This window comes from Nipponia nippon, unplaced genomic scaffold (genome assembly GCF_047370975.1).
Source record: "Nipponia nippon isolate SJK-2023a ecotype South Korea unplaced genomic scaffold, ASM4737097v1 scaffold_10, whole genome shotgun sequence".
NCBI lineage: Eukaryota > Metazoa > Chordata > Aves > Pelecaniformes > Threskiornithidae > Nipponia > Nipponia nippon.
The window spans coordinates 820,927-838,095 of NW_028262291.1; the positions used below are offsets into that span (position 1 = coordinate 820,927).

The following is a 17,169-nucleotide window of genomic DNA, read 5'->3' on the forward strand; positions in this document are numbered from 1 at the left end:
ACATCCGTGTTTGGATTTTAAATAATTACTTTAGGCCTTACTCTATCATTGTACCTAAGCAACAACTAGCAAATAGTCGAGTTCAGAGGACTAAGAATATTCAGTCAGGAAAGCATTAAAAGGATACTATGGAGAAAATTATTTAAAAATTGACATATCCCTTATTCTGTCTGTTTTGCATGGCTTGGGAAAGTTGCACACATCAACCTGATTCTTCCGTTTTGGCAAAACAACGAAAAATACAGGGGACGACACAGCAAAATGACAGCAAACTGGTGGTTAAGAGAGACGAGAAAACCTACCAACAGGTCTGCTTGCACCCCAAAATTTAAACAAAAGTCCTGTTACTGTTCAGTGTATCCTTATGAGTGATTAGGCTCACCTGCAAGTCTTGGGAGGCCTCACCGTCCAAGTTTTCATCCCTCTTGAGCTTCTTTGGACTTTGAAGATCCTCCTCGTGTGGTTCCAAAGCTCTTTTTGTGTTGTTGCAAGTTTTTGTCTCTTCAAATTGATTCTTTTCATTGTGGGAGGTTTGTTTTTTGCTTATCTCATTGCAAGCATTTTCCATCAGTTCAGAGCTTACAGATTCATTTGAATCCATTTCTTCCAGGCAGACAGGAAGAAATTCTTCTGCTATAAACTGAGAAGGGCTGAAGTTCTGCCTGCTGGGCTTACTGTTACCTGGGGTTTCACCAGCATTTACACTTACTTCTGAAACTGGTGCTTCTCCTTTGTCTGAAGACTTTGCATTTATGTCTTGCACACTAGAAACAGAAGGATTTCTTCTGTTTGGTAATTTAGGCTGGAAGATACCTAGAGGGACATTTATTCCTTGATATTTATCCTTAAGTGCCATGCCTAAATTTGCATCTATGGGAGCAGCTCCAGATTCAAGACGTGTGTTCTCCTGCTCTTTGGTATAAAATAAATTATTTGGTTCATTCACAGTATTTTTTCCTAACCTCAGGGTATCCTCTGGCTGAGTTGATGATTTGGGCGACTGGTCAGAAAAAGCCGTTTCAGAAAGGGCAAGAACTGCAGATTTCCTTCTAATATTTTTCAGTTTTGAACAAACATTTAAAATACCTGATAATTCAGGTGCAAGACTGGGATCTATCTGGTCTCTTGCACTGTCACTGACCAAGAGTTGCTTAGTTTGCTCAGAGTTTATTTGAAGGTCTGTTGGAGGTGTCTCCCCTTCAGCTGACAGCCCCTCATTTTCCTTCGATTCCTTGTTAGAAACTGGAACAAGGCTTGCTCCAGCCAAGCCTAAATCTGCAGCTAAATCTTCATGTCTAGATGCATCATCTTTCAGGAGTTGGTTTCTCCGAGTACTACGTGCATCTGGAGAACCCGTCGAAGAATCTGGTTGCTGGATGGGAAGTGAAACATGGGGTACCAAATCGCCGCTTTCTTCACTGCAATCCATCGGCCCACTATTTGGAAGCTTGAAAGATGCTCTCTTTGATTTCAGTTTTTCTGGCTGTACGAGATCCTGCTGACTGTTTACAGGGGCAGAATTACCTATGGGAAGGTCAAGATCCTGTGGTGCCCGCACATCCATAGTGTCTTCTGGAAGCGAGACAGAATAAACGGAATCTGGTGGTGTGCCACTGTGGACTTTGATAGCTCCTTTCTCACTCAGAAATGCTGAGGCTGATGAAGCAGAAGAGGGAATGCGGGGCTTGTCCTTAGATTTTGTACGATATTCACCATCTGGGTCTTTTGTATGCAGGGAATCTGTTTCATCTCTGCAAGAAGACAACAACGCACTATGCAAGTCTGGTTGCTGACTGCTTTTATGTGACACTTCTTGGTTCTCAAATCCGTTAATATTGTTATTAACAGCAATAGTATGAGATGCAGTTATTTCCATATCATCTTGGTTGTGGGTAAACACAATGGTTTTATCAGCAGGAACTGCAGAAACAGCTGGAATGGGGTCTCTGTCCTGTACCTCAGTTTCACCACTTAATACAGCTGTATGAGTTTTAGTGAGCTCCATGTCCTCGGCCAAAGCAAAGATGACGGTTTTGCTCGCCGAAACGGCCTCCTGTCCAACCTGCTCAGCCAGGTTTAATCGATCCTCACATAAGACCCTTTCAATACTTTCATCAACAGAGTGAGACTCTGTCATTTCCATGTCAGCCTGGTAACTCGTAAACATAATTGTGGAAGTTAAAGGAACAGCCTGATTGGGTTGCCTACCTTGCAGAGAGTTTTCTTCCAAAGCTACATTATGGGTTTTAGTGATTTCCATATCATCCATCGCAAACATAGTAGCTTCGCTCTTCGGAAGTGCTTGCTGTCCAACCTCCTTATCCAAGTTCAGTTTATCATCACATACAACTTTCACAGTAATTTTATCAGCAGAGCAAGACTTGGTAATGTCCATGTCAGCCTGGCTACTTGTGAACCTAACAGTGTTAACAGGATGAGCTGAAGAGGCAGAGTGAAGCCCTACCTCATTTGGCAAGACCATTTCATGGCCTATTGCAGCCGTATGGCTCTCTGTGATCTCCATGTCATTATTCTCATTGTCCAGTGAAAATAAAACAGTCTTTTCCCCTGTTGTTCCCTTCAAGCTTTTCCTTCCAGTCCTTTTAGCCACGTTAAGCATCCCTTGAGATGCAGCCTTTTCCAGAGATTTGTCAACTGCAACAGTATCGAGTCTGCTTATTTCCATGTCATCATTGTAGGTAAAAACACAAGTTTTATCTCCAGAAATTAAAGATATGTCATCATTTGTATTTTTACACTGCAAAATCATTTTGTCTGCTGAAACTGTATGACTTCTGGTGATGTCCATATCGGCATCATCTGAAAATATAGTTGTTTTCTCACCTGCAAAAGGCAAACGTTTTAAACCAGTCATGGTTAACATTTTCTTGCCAGATACCAAGGAGTACACATCGCATGCAGGCTGCTCCTGACCGTTTCTTGTCATCATGACCCCTTTTAAGGGCATTATTTTATTTTCATCTTGAACAATGTGTTGAGGTACCGCTTTTCTTTCTGACAAAACAGGATTGATGTTGCGATCAGGAGCCATTATCGCACAGTTTCCAGTCAAGTCCATGTTTTCACCAGAGGGAAATACAACTGACTTTTCTAAAAACGAAGGCAACTGGGAACTTCCCTTGCGTGGTTCAGACGCATTGGCTAGCAACGGCTCTTCAGCACCCCTCGAGTGCAGGCCACCAACTGAGTGAGGGTTATTAAAATGCTCTTCTGAAGAAACTCTTTTACCAACTGAAAAGTCTCTCTCAGAATCTATATGAGTTGGCAATACTCTGTTTACTGCCTTCATAGTATGGGTTTTCTCTTGCCTGTCTGAGTTTTGGCAATCTGCTTTTATTCCTAATGCTGTTCCAAGTTGTTCATTTCCTTGCATTCCAGAGGGAACAGGCTCATTACTGGAAATAAACGAACCATTTGGAGCCAAAGGAGTACCAGTTTGCTTATTTGTATTCATTTTCAAACCCCCACGTTCTATTGCTGCAGTCTGACTTGTGATGTCTGCACCAGAACTACCAGAAAACTGGACGGTCTTGTTTTGCAGCTGCCTGGGTATTACCTTATTTTGATAATGATTACTCTCATATTCTTGTACTGTATTAACAGGAGCAACATCAAAGGCAGCAGGATGAGTTTTCGTTACGTCCATGTTTTCATCATCTGAAAACCTGCCTGTTTTGTCATTTGTGCAGGAAACAGAAGCGGTTAGGTTTTTTCCCAAAGGCTGAGATATAACAACTTTTTGACTTTGCGAAGACACGAAGGCACAGGTGTCGGTGACGATATTCTCAGGGACTTCTCTCTTTTGCTCGTGTAACGAACACATGCTCTTTGCACGGGAACTTGGACCACTTGCCTGAAAGTTTGTTTTTCCAAGCTTCTTATCAATCATTATCATCTCAATATCTTTAGTATTCATTTCTATAGCCTGGCTTCTTTTAATATTCCCGTCGATACTGATCGCCTCAAGATTTTCCTTGTCCATATCTAAAGAATTTGCACCTTTACTGACGTTTTTGTTCTGGTTCTTTCTTGGAATTATTTTATAATGCATTTGTTTTGCTTCTGCAGTTATCCCATTGCTTTGATCATCAATGACAACAGCATGGCATTTAGTTATTTCCATTTCTTCCTGTTCATTTCCATCGGAAGATGCAGATCTGTTATCAAGAAAATGAGGTCTGCAGGTGACAGAGGTGGACGCCCCAGCAGGACATTCATTTTCAACATTCTTTCCATCATCCTTGACAACACAGGTTTTGGTCAAGTCCATATCTTCTCCGGAGAATATGACTGTCTTCTCACCTGGCAGAGAAACAGGGTGAGAGTTTGCTAGTCTGTGCGGAAGTCTGCTCTTAGAAATGCCAGCAGACGCTGAATTTGTCCATGAATCAAAACCAACATTCACTGAAGCAGCCCCGTGGTCCTGGGTCGCTTTTGCGATTCGTTCATCTGAGCCCGAAGATAGTTCAAGTGCACTATTTTTATATGACACAGAAGCTTGATTACCTAAAGATGTTAAACTCCTTGTGATGTCCCCATCACCGTGTGCTGGACGTCTATTTTCTGCTAGTGAAGAGTTTGTATTAGCTGGCTTTTCAAAAGCTTGATGGTGTGAACCATTCATTTCTTTCGTACTGTCATTGTAGATTATATCTGTATAATTCCCAGTAATTTCCATGTCATCACAGCTAGGAAAAACAACATTTTTATCACCTCGGAAGACAGTCTCAGAAGAAATGGATCCTGGAATGGCAGACATTGTTCTGGCCTCTTGTTTAACAGTTCGCAGCACTGTAGGATCTCGTCTGTCTTCAACATTTACTATTGTTTTGTCTGTACAAAGCTGAGAGTCCTGCGGAACAATTAAGTGCTGATTAGATGCTCTCTTTAATATAGAATTATCTAACTCTGTGGATGGGAAATCCTTTTTGAAGTTTAGACTTTGATTCCCAACACTGGAGAAGGGAAAAGACATTTTTGCAGTGTGACTAGTTGTCATATCCATTCCATCATCTACAAATGCCTCGGTAACATCCACACACAGTAATTGCTCTGGTGGAGCTTCACAAATACCAGAAAACATAGCTTTAACATCAGATGCCTGGCACTTCGTCATTTCCATTCCATCATCTTGCCCTCTGAAGGCTTTCGTTACATCGCAGGTGTCCAGCGGTTCATGGGAATATACAAATTCCACTGGCGATCGTGCCGTGTCTTCCGAGACTTGCGAAGGGACAAAGAAAACATTCTCTTTTTCAGGTCCCTCAAAAGGATTGAGTGCCTTTTCGTTTGACTTCAAGGTCATCAAAAATTCATTGAAATTTATCTTTTTTACAGCAGTAGCATCTTCCTTCTGTTCAAAAGATGGGCACAAATCATTTGTAGGGTCAGAGAAGAAACGAAATTCTTTGCTCATTTCTGCCTTTCCATTGTTAGAGTTTAACCCAGCCAGAAATGACGTGATATCTCTTTTCTCAGTTTTGTCGGCTTGATTGGTTTTCAGGTTACGTGTAATCACTGCAGTGTGACTAGCTGTCATATCCATTTCATTTCCATCCGAAAAGATGAGGGTGGTGTCATGCCTATTTGTTCTTTGAATGGTGTTGTCCACATCATACCACTAAAAAGAAAACAAACCAAAAAACCAAACAAAACAGAGTAAGCAATTACAGCTACTGACACTTAAAACAAATGATACAATGCTTTATTTAAAACAAAAGTTAACTAATGCAGTCCTAAGGTTAGAGCTCTATCTTTACATCTTTCTTTTTGGAAAAAAGAAAATTATTGATTTCAGTCCTCCTCGATAAGCAATAACACATTCAAGGAAAGGATGACGACTTAATTATTAGAGCATATCATATTTAAAAGGCTTTTTTGGAAAGAATGTGCCTCAGTTTTACTGCTGGGCAAAGACTTCGTATCTAGACATATCTTGGTAAGCACGGAACAATTACCGAGTCTTACGGATCCGTATTTTCTGTATCTCTACATTGTGATTTCTGCCTTTTTTTCCCCCCCAATAACTGGAGGTAAAAGCCTTGCCCAGCTTATCAGGCACGTGCCCCAAAGCAGCAGCACCGAGTTGGAAGTTTTGAAAGACTTCCACCACTGACTAGGGAAATTTTAGTCTCTTTAATAGACAGAGTTTACAGGTTTAAAGCTGTAGGAAAAAATTGGCCAGTAACAAGATACAAGACTGTATTTTATCAAATATCATGAATGTATTGATTAAGAACAGCTTCATGTTTACTTCAAATTACATATGCTATTTTATAAATGCAAGAAATAAAATACACTAGAAGAAGCACAACCATATACATTACACAAAACAAGGAGAGACAGCTTCAATCTGACCTTTATAGCCTTATAGCATACATCTCCTCATCCACATTAGGTTTTAACTGGGTTTTGGGTTGGTTTTTAACACTCATTAACAAGAGCTAACACATGTTTTTAAGCCATATCTTTAAACTCAACGTAAAAGTCAGAAGCCATTGCAGTAAGGGAGACTGTTTCGACAATCGCTTTGTTTAACAACACGGTGCCATAACATCATCACGGAAGGGTAACACAGTTCAGGATTTCCGTGCGATTGTGCCTGCGAAGGGCTTAGCTAAGAATTGTGTGTGTTATTACTTGATTCAACTAAAGAAATTCAGTTACCTTTTCATGCTAGCCATTGCAATTTGTCTAAAGCATTTTAACAGCAGGAAGAGTACATTTGTGCATATCCATTCTACCCATAGAAGAAGAAAAAAATACACAAGCAGAGAGTAACACATGAGAGAAAATACATAACCAGACCTATCGGAAACATGAGCTCCTTTGCATATTCTTAGATAGGAATTGAAACGAATGGAGGAACTAGCTCAGGTACTGAAAAAGGAGCAAGCAATTTCAGAAGCCAGAGTTACCAATACTGCAACGTAATGCCTATCAGATTGGGAAAATACTTCAAAATACAGAAGATTAGATTTCAGAAGATTTTTTTGTGAATACAAGGATTTCTTTTTTAGGCAGTTGAGTTACATTTTTCATCTTTACTACACAAATTATTGGGATATATTTTGGTCACTAATATTTTCAGCACCAAAAAAAATAAAAGCCTTCATATACCTCAGTCTGCTGCACCAATGCCTGTATAGGGGCATGAAGCAAAGTGTTCATCCCTGTTAAGAGAGAAGGAAATACTCCATTTGTTGTGCTATTTTCTTATTTTATCCACTGAGCTAAAGATCTATGCACTCCTGTTACAAATACCACTGAGGAAGTAAGTACAATTAAAACCACATTATCCCGAGAAATATTTTCAGTATTGCCTTCAGCCTGTGGCAGAGCCACCCCTACTTCTACAATACAGTGCTTGTACACAGCTTTGTGGGACAGCCCGTTCATGCAATAGTCGCCTCGGTCCGGGAGATTGTTCTAGGCGTGTTAAAATTATTCAAACAGCATCAATAGTTTTGAATAAGGAGAGTCATTTTGTTATTAAATCTATTTCCAAACTCACCAGTGATCTCACAGGGAACAGCTTCAGGTTCTTCATTTCTACAAAAGGTGGGTTAGGCAAACAGTTTGTTAAAAGATTTCAAAACAGAAGGCTTCAACAATGTACTGAAAAGGCAGAGAATTCTGTTGCATAGCTCATACAGGACTGGGCCGCAGGTACCAGACACTACTTATATGTCTTCAATATATTCTAATTTGAGTTGCAATCTTATTTTCCCTGAGATTCTCTCATCTTAGCATGCCACAAGCCATTGTTCAACATACAGATGGCATTTTAATTCCTCAGTGACAAGTAAAAAAAAGAGAAAAGATTAATTCTTTATTTTTAACTCAGACCTTCCACTTTTAGTTATTCCTTTCTCTTTGGGAAACTGAAGCTGTGTTCCTAAAGCCTGAAATCGTATCTCTGTAAAATAAAAAGCCAGATACAACGATCAGCTTGTGTGGTTTTCCATCTAACTTTTAATGCCTTCTGCTCTCCATTGTTTTATTGATTGCTCTTTCAAGACCAAGAAACCTTAGCTAGAGTACTGATTTGTATTTTTAAATAAATATATATAGACATATATAAATATATATAGACATATATGCGCACACGCACACACACACACACACGTTACTATATCGGGTTGATACCTTTAAAAGCATGAGTTAACTATAGTTCTACATAAGCTGTTTCCTTGCTATAAATTTTAAATGTAAGAAATTCCCCTTCACACATAGAAACTGTCTAAAACTGTTATTTTACTTACCTGGTCATTTTAATTTTAAAAATCCCGTCATCATGTTTTATCTAGACAAGAACTTTGAGGCCAGACTAACTCTACCTCTGAGGGAAAAAGTTATAGTAATAAATATCGAAGACTATGTCTATCAGATGTGGGATCTGGTAGGTCTTTCCTGGAAAACATTCCCAAGCAATCAGCTTTGGAAGGAAGCAGTTTCAAGCCGTAATTGTTCCATTTTTCAGAAACCGCTATCTTTTTGTGAGCGACCAAGACAGCTGTATCCCTTTTTTCACCAATCAAAAGCACTGAGCAATTTTATATCTAAATAAATACGTATGCTGCATTTCTTTGAGGAGTAATATTTTGATGGTTGCACGTCATGTGAAGAAATGCGTTTGCAGGACAGAACTCTATAGTCATGGGAATTTTTTTCAAACTTACTGATTAAGCAGGACATCATTCCTCGTATCTGCTGCACACTCTAAAAACAGCAAGAAAATTAGGCATTACAATGTGAGAAGCATGATCAAAACATTCAGAGACAAGAGTAAACTGCACAGAAAACGTTCTGACATTCTCACTCTTGATGTGCCGCCTTATCGTGGCAAAAACCCAGAGAAGCGAAGTACTTGAAAATGCATTAGTTTTTCAGATTCTTCCTAGGTGAATATGCCATTTTGCTCAGCCTTCTTTTGATCTAAATCCCCGAGGCAGATTTTGTTCTAGGTGCATTTTGTCTAAGAAAATAATTCCTCTTCTGAGCTACAATGTCCACCATACCAGTAAATAATGGGTTTTCAGCCAGGCCATGATAAACAGCTGACCATATTGTTCCTTACCTGTGACTGACAGCCTGACTTCTTAAATTCAGGCTAAAGTCTTGTTGCTAATAGTCTGCGAATCCTATCAAGAGGAGAGAAAGGAGTTTTACCTGTACTTTCTGTCTCTGCCGTGCTATTCTTAAGATCTCGCTGGAAGACTCTGCAGCTAACAAACAAAACAAAACAACCCAGGTTTTGAAAAACACAAGACCATCTGTTTTGAAGCAAAGAAAAAAAAAAGTAAAAAAAAAAATTAGCCCTAATTTCAGTCTTTTCGATGTGGTATGTTCTGAAATGAGATCTCAAAAGTCAGAAGCTTACTGAACCCAACCATATTTTCCAGTGGGAAGATGCCATTATCATACTTAAGATGGAAATCACTAAAAAAATGTAACGGGAAGCAAAAATTCCTAATTATATTAAATTCACTGGATGTTTTTTTTTCTAGCTAGGAAGAGAAAAAATGAATAATGGGTCTTGTAGGGCTCAAAATCAACTCAATACAACAACAGTCACCAGTTTGCCTTCACTGAATACTCACAAACGTATGCAAACAGCAATTTTAGGGCATACCAGATTATTACTTATAGCCTGCATTTTGTGCTTAAATAAAGGACGTAGATCTGCAGCCTTCAGGTCAAACTTACTTTATGGTGTTCGCAAAGCTGACGCGGCGAGAGTTTTTCCGACGTTTTTCTATATTGATATCCTGACAATAAAGAACACAACACTTTGACATACAGAGAACTGTTCTTCTCCCGTAAGCCACAATAAGCATAGCTTTTCATGAAACATAAAACCAAACAAAAACCCACATCCCCCTCAAAATAATAATCTACGAGCCCAGCAAGTACTACAGATATTTACCAACATCCTTAAACTACTTTATAGTTCTCCAACTTCTCTTGACATAAAGGCACCCATCTCATACGAAGTAGGATCTAAAGATCACTTTGTGAAAACTGCCTGGTTTCAAACACAAGAAGCAGAATACGAATTGTAAGGTTTTTTGTCTGGCGTGCTGTCTGGCATACTAGGGTAAATATATGTAGTTGCTTAGCAAGAGAGCTGCAGTGGGTTTTTTCTTTAGTTTTCCTTTACAAGAACTGAAAAAAAAAAATGGTAATAAGGGTTTGTCTTTATGGGAGAAAGGGAAGGATTCATGCAAGAATCAAAGTCACTATTTTCCTATAGAAATATTTAAATGGTGTCACTAACTACGTGATCATACTAATGCAATGTTTCAAGGTATGTAAGGATGCAATATGCCATACACTGGCAGGCTAATTCATCATACCACTGCTGTGCAGTCGTCTGCAATAAGCTTCCCTAACTAAACAGCTCCGTCTCAGGACAGTGGAGCACTCGTTGTTTAAGAAAACACAAAGCATTAACATACCAGGCACTACCCGTTATACACACGTGACTAACAAAGCCTGTAAAATACTTCATTTTTTTTTTAAATCATGTCAGCAACACCAGCAGTTATGAATGATGTCACACTACTGTAGAAGGTAGTCTTATATTGCTCACTAGCAGTACTGTCCGTCATTGTTAACAGGTATTACAGTTTAAGTGAAGACTCTGAGCCGTTCTTCATACTCAACCCCCTTTTGAAATAGATGTGTGGTGCATAAGTATTTCAGGCTCATATTTCATATTCTAAAGCAATTATTAGCGGCTTTTTCACTGAAAGCCTTATATGCTAAAAATGAGTTTTCAAGTTCTGTAATCAGCAATGGATAAATCATATAAATATATGATGCACCTAGAACATTAGTCCACAGAACACACCCTAGGCAGAAATGGCATTTAAAAAGAAATCCAAGCTGAACAGGCCTATAGTTACAATTTCTAAGAAACAACAGACACTATAAACATGAAATATATTCCGTAAGTATTTCTGGAAGAAAATGTTTATTTTGTAGCTTTTACTTTAAATCAGTTGGCAGGCTTGGTTTTTTTCAGATGTAAAACCATCTTGCTGACTATACCAGTTTGTACACTGGTGGGTCAAACTCCAAGTCAAATGGACTACAGCAGGAGCAAGCGAGGCCTGTTAATCTCTGTTTATTCCTCTCTTCTTGATAGAAGAAATATTCTGATGTAAAATAGAAGTATAAGAAAAACTCGATGGGTTTCTTATAATATGCAATACTCCAAACATTATCCTCCTAAGCAGTTATTACAAGAGTTTTTACACCCGCATTATTCTAGCGACACAGTTTAATCAGCGACAAGTTGAGGAGCAAACTGAAGATGTTAAGAGTGCCGGCAAGGAAGGATTTAATAGACCTACCTGCGTCAATTCATTCCCGTTTCCCAGATCATCAAGAGGATTTCGCGGAGCCTTCAAAATCTGGAAGAAAATATAATAGTTGTGAAGATCGGCTCCAACTACAAGAGCTGATTGCTTGGCTGGAGAGAATTTATAAGAGTGCCCCCATCAATCATATCAATCTAATAGGCTCTTTCTTTGCTTTTGGAATGCTTTTCTTCAACTGTGACGAGAAAACAAGTTCCTCTTTACAGCTTCCCTTTCTTTCCGTCACTCACTCTCACGGTTTTCTTTTGAGAAATGCCTGAAGTTACTCACAGAGGACAGTCGCTTCCCTCTGATGTGCTCTGTATTATCACTGGGGAAGAAAAAAGAGAAACAGGTATTAGGGCATAAACTTGAACCCAGATGTATTTCTTGAGCAGTATTGCCATGTTTTTAAGGTAAATAAATTGATTTCTCCATTATTTTTACAAGTGTGAAATTAAACAGACAAGCTTGCTTGGAATAGATCATTCATTCCAGCACTAGTTCCCAAAAATAAGCTTCGGAAAATTCATCAGCTTGCCCTCCAACCCCCATGGTCAGTTAGTCTCCAGACAATCCACTGCCGTGACATTTCCTCAGAGCTTTCCTACACACAATCAGAGAAACTCCCTGTTCTTCTTATTTGCAAGGGAAAACACATTTCATTGAAGAGATACTGAAGTGCACACAGGGATTAAGAAAAGTTTTGCCTCTAAATGACAATATTTATACCACAATAAAATTCTCAGAAGGTTTCAACTTACGCTTCCATGTTAGGGTCTGCATAAACCTTCTCCATTTCTGAAGGAAATGCTTTTCCTATAAAATACAGTATTGAAATCCAAAAACATTAATGAACCTCAGTAAAAAAATTGCATAAAACCACAACTAGATACTAGCCTTAGATGCTGTAATTTTTCTCTCCATCTTTCTCTAGTCACAGAAATGCCCTGAAGTGTAACAGGCCTCTCAAGTCCACGTTTCCCTGTTATGTATCATATTATAAAACCACTGTTTAAGTCTTACTGGTTAGGTGTCCTTTTATTTAAAGTTAAGATTCTGGTAACTGTTGGAGATCAAGGTGAGCAAACCTTATACAACACAAAGTTTGCTAGCTTGCTCTGACACACAAGACAATTTTCAGTCAATGCTTCCCTCACCCCAAGAACACCATACGTCAATGCAAATAACTCCCACTAGGACAGAAAACTATAACACTTATCAGAAGTTGCATAAAGGGATAAAATTAATTAACTCACGCTGACAGGATGCCAGTGCTAACACAGACTTAATACTGCCTAACATTTCTTGTAAACAGCAACAAAACTCAGGGCTTTGAATACCAGGCTAATATTCCTCATAATTTCAGTCTCCCATGGACCTGACAAAGACCACCAAAAAATGTACTACTACAGAATCAACGCTGTAAGATCCATACATGCAATTTTCTGTGCTATTTCCTAGATTTCAGTGATGATCTTTATCTACCTGCATTCCCCCATCAATAACTACATGAAGTATACTTACAGGAGAGCTACAAGCAATCCGACAGCATTTATCACGTTACTTTATTCTCCCCTTGCTAAACCTCAGCAAGTAACGTTGTAAGAGAAACCCTTGCCTAAGCAAGGACTAAGTGATTTGTAAAACTTACAATTAAGTTGTACAATTAGAAATAGAGAGATCTGCACAGAACTGCTCCGCTTTTGCATTTCACAGAATCACAGGCTCTCAGGTCTGCAGGGGCCCCTGGAGATCACGTAGCCCACCCCCCTGCTCAACCCGACAGCGGGTCACTCCGGACAGCGTCCGTTCCGGGTCCGAGCAGCCCCAAAGAGGAAACCCCACAGTCTCTCTGGACAACCCGTTCCATCTTCACTGCATTTGTTTCTCCCCTTATGTTTAAATCGAATTTCTTGTATTTCAATTTGTGCCCATTGCTTCTCATTCCTTCACTGGATACAGCTGAGAAGAGCCTGGCTCCATCTCCTTTAAAGCCTCCCATCAGGTATTCATACACATGGATAATTTCCCTCCGATAAGCAACATCCACTGCTCTCCCCTTGCCCACCAAGTCAGTTACCTCACGGTAGGTGATTTAAACCACAAACTGAGTCTTATTTTCCAAGCTGAAACTAAGCTTTATGTAGGAAAAAGAAATCTCTAGATTTAGCAAAATGCTAAATCACATAAAACACTATTGCATATGATTGGGATATTGCTCACAAGGCAGAGTTTGAATTGGGGGCGGGAGGGGAAGAGGAACAATCTTTTCAGAAATATCAGTTTGCTCAAAGACGACGTTCAGGCAGGGCAAGAAAGCACGATGAGAAAACTTAACCAACAGATTTTTTTTTTTTCCCCAGTAAATTTCTCTTTGCTTAAACAGATAAAAAAAAAGGCACAACTTTAAAGACACGATTAAATGTGAAGGTATAACAAATAAGAGCCAGAGAAGTTTCCATTAGAGGGTAGATTTAGATTAGATTAGCTATAAGGAAGAAATCCTTCACCACGAGGGTGGTGAGGCACTGGCACAGGTTGCCCAGAGAAGCTGTGGCTGCCCCATCCCTGGCAGCGTTCGAGGCCGGGCTGGATGGGGCTTGGAGCAGCCTGGTCTGGCGGAAGGTGTCCCTGCCCGTGGCAGGGGGTGGAACCAGATGGTCTTTAAGGCCCCTTCCAACCCAAACCATCCTATGAGTCTATCCCCGCCACGGCTCCCCAGCCAGCAGCCTGACGGCTTTGCACATAAGAACTGCTGTACTGGATCAGACTAAACACAACAAAGAAGTGACATACAGGTGTCTGGAGAAGAGCGAAAGAACAGAGCGTGGCTATGGAAAGCCTGGTTTAGTCTGCTAGGGGTCTGCTGTTAGGAGGCCTGTTAATCTGGAATTCACCTCCCGATCACCACGGTCAGCAGTCATTCTCTAATCCTTCTTTGAACTCATTTACATATCTTTGACCTACAAGCATATGGCAGCAAGTTGAAGTGCTTTGTTATTCTGTTTATGAAAAAGCATCTCCTTTTATTCTTATATTTGATGATTAATTATCTCTCAGTTCCGCACCGTGAACATGAAGAATCACTCCGTAATTTTTTTCAGTTCCTTCATGATCGTATAGATGCCCACCCCAGCCCTCCTCGGTCCTCCCGCTCTTTAAGAGTACGAATGTATTTAGCCTCTCTTCACGATTCCTTGTTGTTCTGAAGCTGTCCCTCAGGCCCTTTGCTTTGCCGCCCTGACAGGGCTGACAGCCGGGCAGCACTCTCCAGAGCCACCTCCAGGTGCTCATTTACACCTCACCGTCACTTATACCGGCGTTTTCCCAAACGTGACTTACTTCGCACTGATCAGGGCTGCGTTTTTCGGCCCGTTCACCAGGCGATTCCCCTCACGCCGCCCCCGCCTCCGGCCGCCCCCGGTGGCATCCCCTCAGCCGCGGGCTCGGTGCCGCTCGGCCCTCTCTCCGCCTCGCTCCTAGAGGCGCCAGCTCTGTGGGGAGGCCTCTCCTCCCAGCGGCACCGACCTTCTCCTCCCGCCTTTTCTCTGCCCTCCCCTCACCGGTCCTCACCCCGCAGGATCCGCCCCAGCGACAGGCAACGGCCGTCGCCTCAGCCGCTCCCGCGCTTCCCCGCCCCGGCCTCCTCTCGCCTTCTCCCCGCCGGGACCCGTCCGCGGCCACTCTCACCTGCTGCTCCGGACACGGCCCTCACGCCCGCCGCCGACGGGGCTCCCCCCGCTCCTCTCCGCCGCTGCCCCCCGCTCCCATAGGGCTGGGCCCCGCTTCGCTATTCAAACCTAACCGCCGCCCGGCGCGCCTGCGCCCCGCGCCAACGCGCCGCCGTGACGGCAGCGGCGTGGCGCTCTACGCACAACATGGCGTCCCCCGGCGCTCCGTACAACATGGCGGCCTCGGCGGGACGAGCCCGCTGCCCGCCCTTTCGGTATCCCCCCTGCCCACCACGCACCGCCGCCGGAGCGATGAGGCTGGCGCGGCAGCGGCCGGCCCGCCCGGGGTTGCTCGGTTCCCGCGCGGCGGCTTCGCCCTGCGGTGCGCTACGAGGGGCCGAGCCCCCGGCGCCATCCCGCGGCGGCGGCGGCGGGCGGGAGAAGATGCGCGGAGCGGTCGGGGGACTTTCTTATAGGCTGGGCGAGGGAGCGGGCTGTCGTGACGAGGTGGCCGAGTGGTTAAGGCGATGGACTGCTAATCCATTGTGCTCTGCACGCGTGGGTTCGAATCCCATCCTCGTCGAGAAAGTGAAACTTTTCTCCCCTCATTTCTTTTTTTCCGCTCCTCCGAAAGGAGCCGGGCTTGGGAGCCGCCAGCCCCGGCGCCGCTGACAGCAAACCGCTTAGGAATCCCCCTCGCGATCCCAAGGGATGCGGCCGAGCCGGGCCGGCCCCCAGCGGGAGCGCTGGGTCAGTATTTGCGAGAGCAGGGGCTGGGGGAGCTCCAGCCAAACCGATCCCGGCGCCTCGCTGAAAATAACCTCGAGGTCTGCTTTAGAGAGTCATTATTGCGCTTGGCCTCGCTTTTCGCGAAGCTACGATGAGTTAAAAAGCGTAAACGATTGTATTGAAGGGATACAGGCAAGCTTCTCCTCCCCGCCTACTCCGCCAATAGGTAACTTATAAAAAGCACGGAGGCAGGAGCGATGAACCGCAGGGCTGCCGGAGCGGCGCGGGAAGGGGCCTCCATCGCCTCATTCGCAGGTTTAACTACACCTAAATCCTTGTGGGGATTATACAAAATCCAGAGAACGGCCAGATCACGGCTCCGCAGCCTCGCAAACGGTGCCCGGGAGGGACCGGTCGGACAAGCGCGATGGTGTGGGAGGTGGGCACCTTGGTGACGTTTAGGGGTTAACCCTGGGTGCGTCCCACAGGACCGCAGCAAGGTGCCACCAGCGTTTGCCAGAGGGGTTTATCCGTGTAGGTCAGGGTTATAGCTGCTGGCGAGATGCACCTTCTCCCCGTCCTTTGCTCTAGCATAAAACGATATATCAAAATAAAACTGTGTTGGAGAAAGGACTTTTTCCAGGACCTACATTTCGTGCAGATAACTCTCTGCCCACCATCACCCTGCAACCAGGGCACAGCAGTTACCCCAGACCTAGGCGTAGGTGGGAATTCATCGCAAGACATCTCCAACAGTGACACGTGCCCTATTAGCAAAACAGCAAATGCTGACTTCTTGTGCGCGCTTACAGCACGTACCGGCTGGACACCGGCTCTGAACCGAAATAAAACGAAATACGATGCGATTGGTGGTAGGTTGTGAAACCAACCTTAAATTTTCATTGTTCAAGTGTCCTGGAAACAGAAGCCCCGGGGTTTCTTGCCCAGCAAGGTGTGATAACCGATGCTAACTGCGGTCATTATGCATAGCCAGAAAAAGTAAAAACGCAGCACTGAGGCGCAGCTCCTCACCAGGCCCTTCAGCCATCCAGTCTCCATCTACTGGCACGAGTCAGCAAAATCCTTTTCAGATGCTTATTTCTTACAGAGAGGGGGGTAACGAACCCAGACAACAGAACTTGGGACACCTCAAAGTCTAATTTAAAACTTTTCCCTAAATCTATTACCTTTCCCTTGTGTCTAAAGCTAGTAACAGCTGCAGACACCCTTATTTATACCCTGAAGGTGCCCAAGTTTTATTTACAGTTACCTGAAATATGTATTTCAGTGTATGAAAACCTGGATGAGACTAGTTTTTAGCATCACCTCTGCAACACAGGGGACCTTTTACCCCTTTTGTTTAACAAGCTGCCTGGAGC

The 17,169-nt window shown here is 42.9% G+C and overlaps 1 protein-coding gene and 1 non-coding gene across 4 annotated transcripts in view; one reads left to right on the forward strand and one right to left on the reverse strand.

Annotated features, from left to right (window-relative positions):
- KNL1 (kinetochore scaffold 1) overlaps positions 1 to 15,170 on the reverse strand; it is a 29,748-nt gene extending 14,578 nt beyond the window's left edge. Inside the window, exons 1-10 of one of the 3 annotated variants that reach the window (XM_087739738.1) lie at positions 15,081 to 15,170; positions 12,152 to 12,206; positions 11,679 to 11,718; positions 11,382 to 11,441; positions 9,730 to 9,791; positions 9,193 to 9,296; positions 8,703 to 8,742; positions 7,535 to 7,572; positions 7,141 to 7,193; positions 383 to 5,641 (exon numbers count right to left, since the gene is read on the reverse strand). In XM_087739738.1, the coding sequence (XP_087595864.1) occupies positions 383 to 5,641; positions 7,141 to 7,193; positions 7,535 to 7,572; positions 8,703 to 8,742; positions 9,193 to 9,296; positions 9,730 to 9,791; positions 11,382 to 11,441; positions 11,679 to 11,718; positions 12,152 to 12,186 (5,691 nt within the window). In that variant the 5' untranslated portion in view covers positions 12,187 to 12,206; positions 15,081 to 15,170. Of the gene's footprint in view, positions 1 to 382; positions 5,642 to 7,140; positions 7,194 to 7,534; positions 7,573 to 8,702; positions 8,743 to 9,192; positions 9,297 to 9,729; positions 9,792 to 11,017; positions 11,184 to 11,381; positions 11,442 to 11,678; positions 11,719 to 12,151; positions 12,207 to 15,080 lie in introns of those variants that run through there. The other 2 variants (XM_087739748.1, XM_087739759.1) reach the window with 2 other exon arrangements.
- Positions 15,171 to 15,562: 392 nt separating this feature from the next.
- On the forward strand, positions 15,563 to 15,644 carry TRNAS-GCU (transfer RNA serine (anticodon GCU)). Its single transcript has one exon. It is a non-coding gene; the product is annotated as a tRNA-Ser (tRNA).
- The last annotated feature ends 1,525 nt before the right edge of the window (positions 15,645 to 17,169 follow it).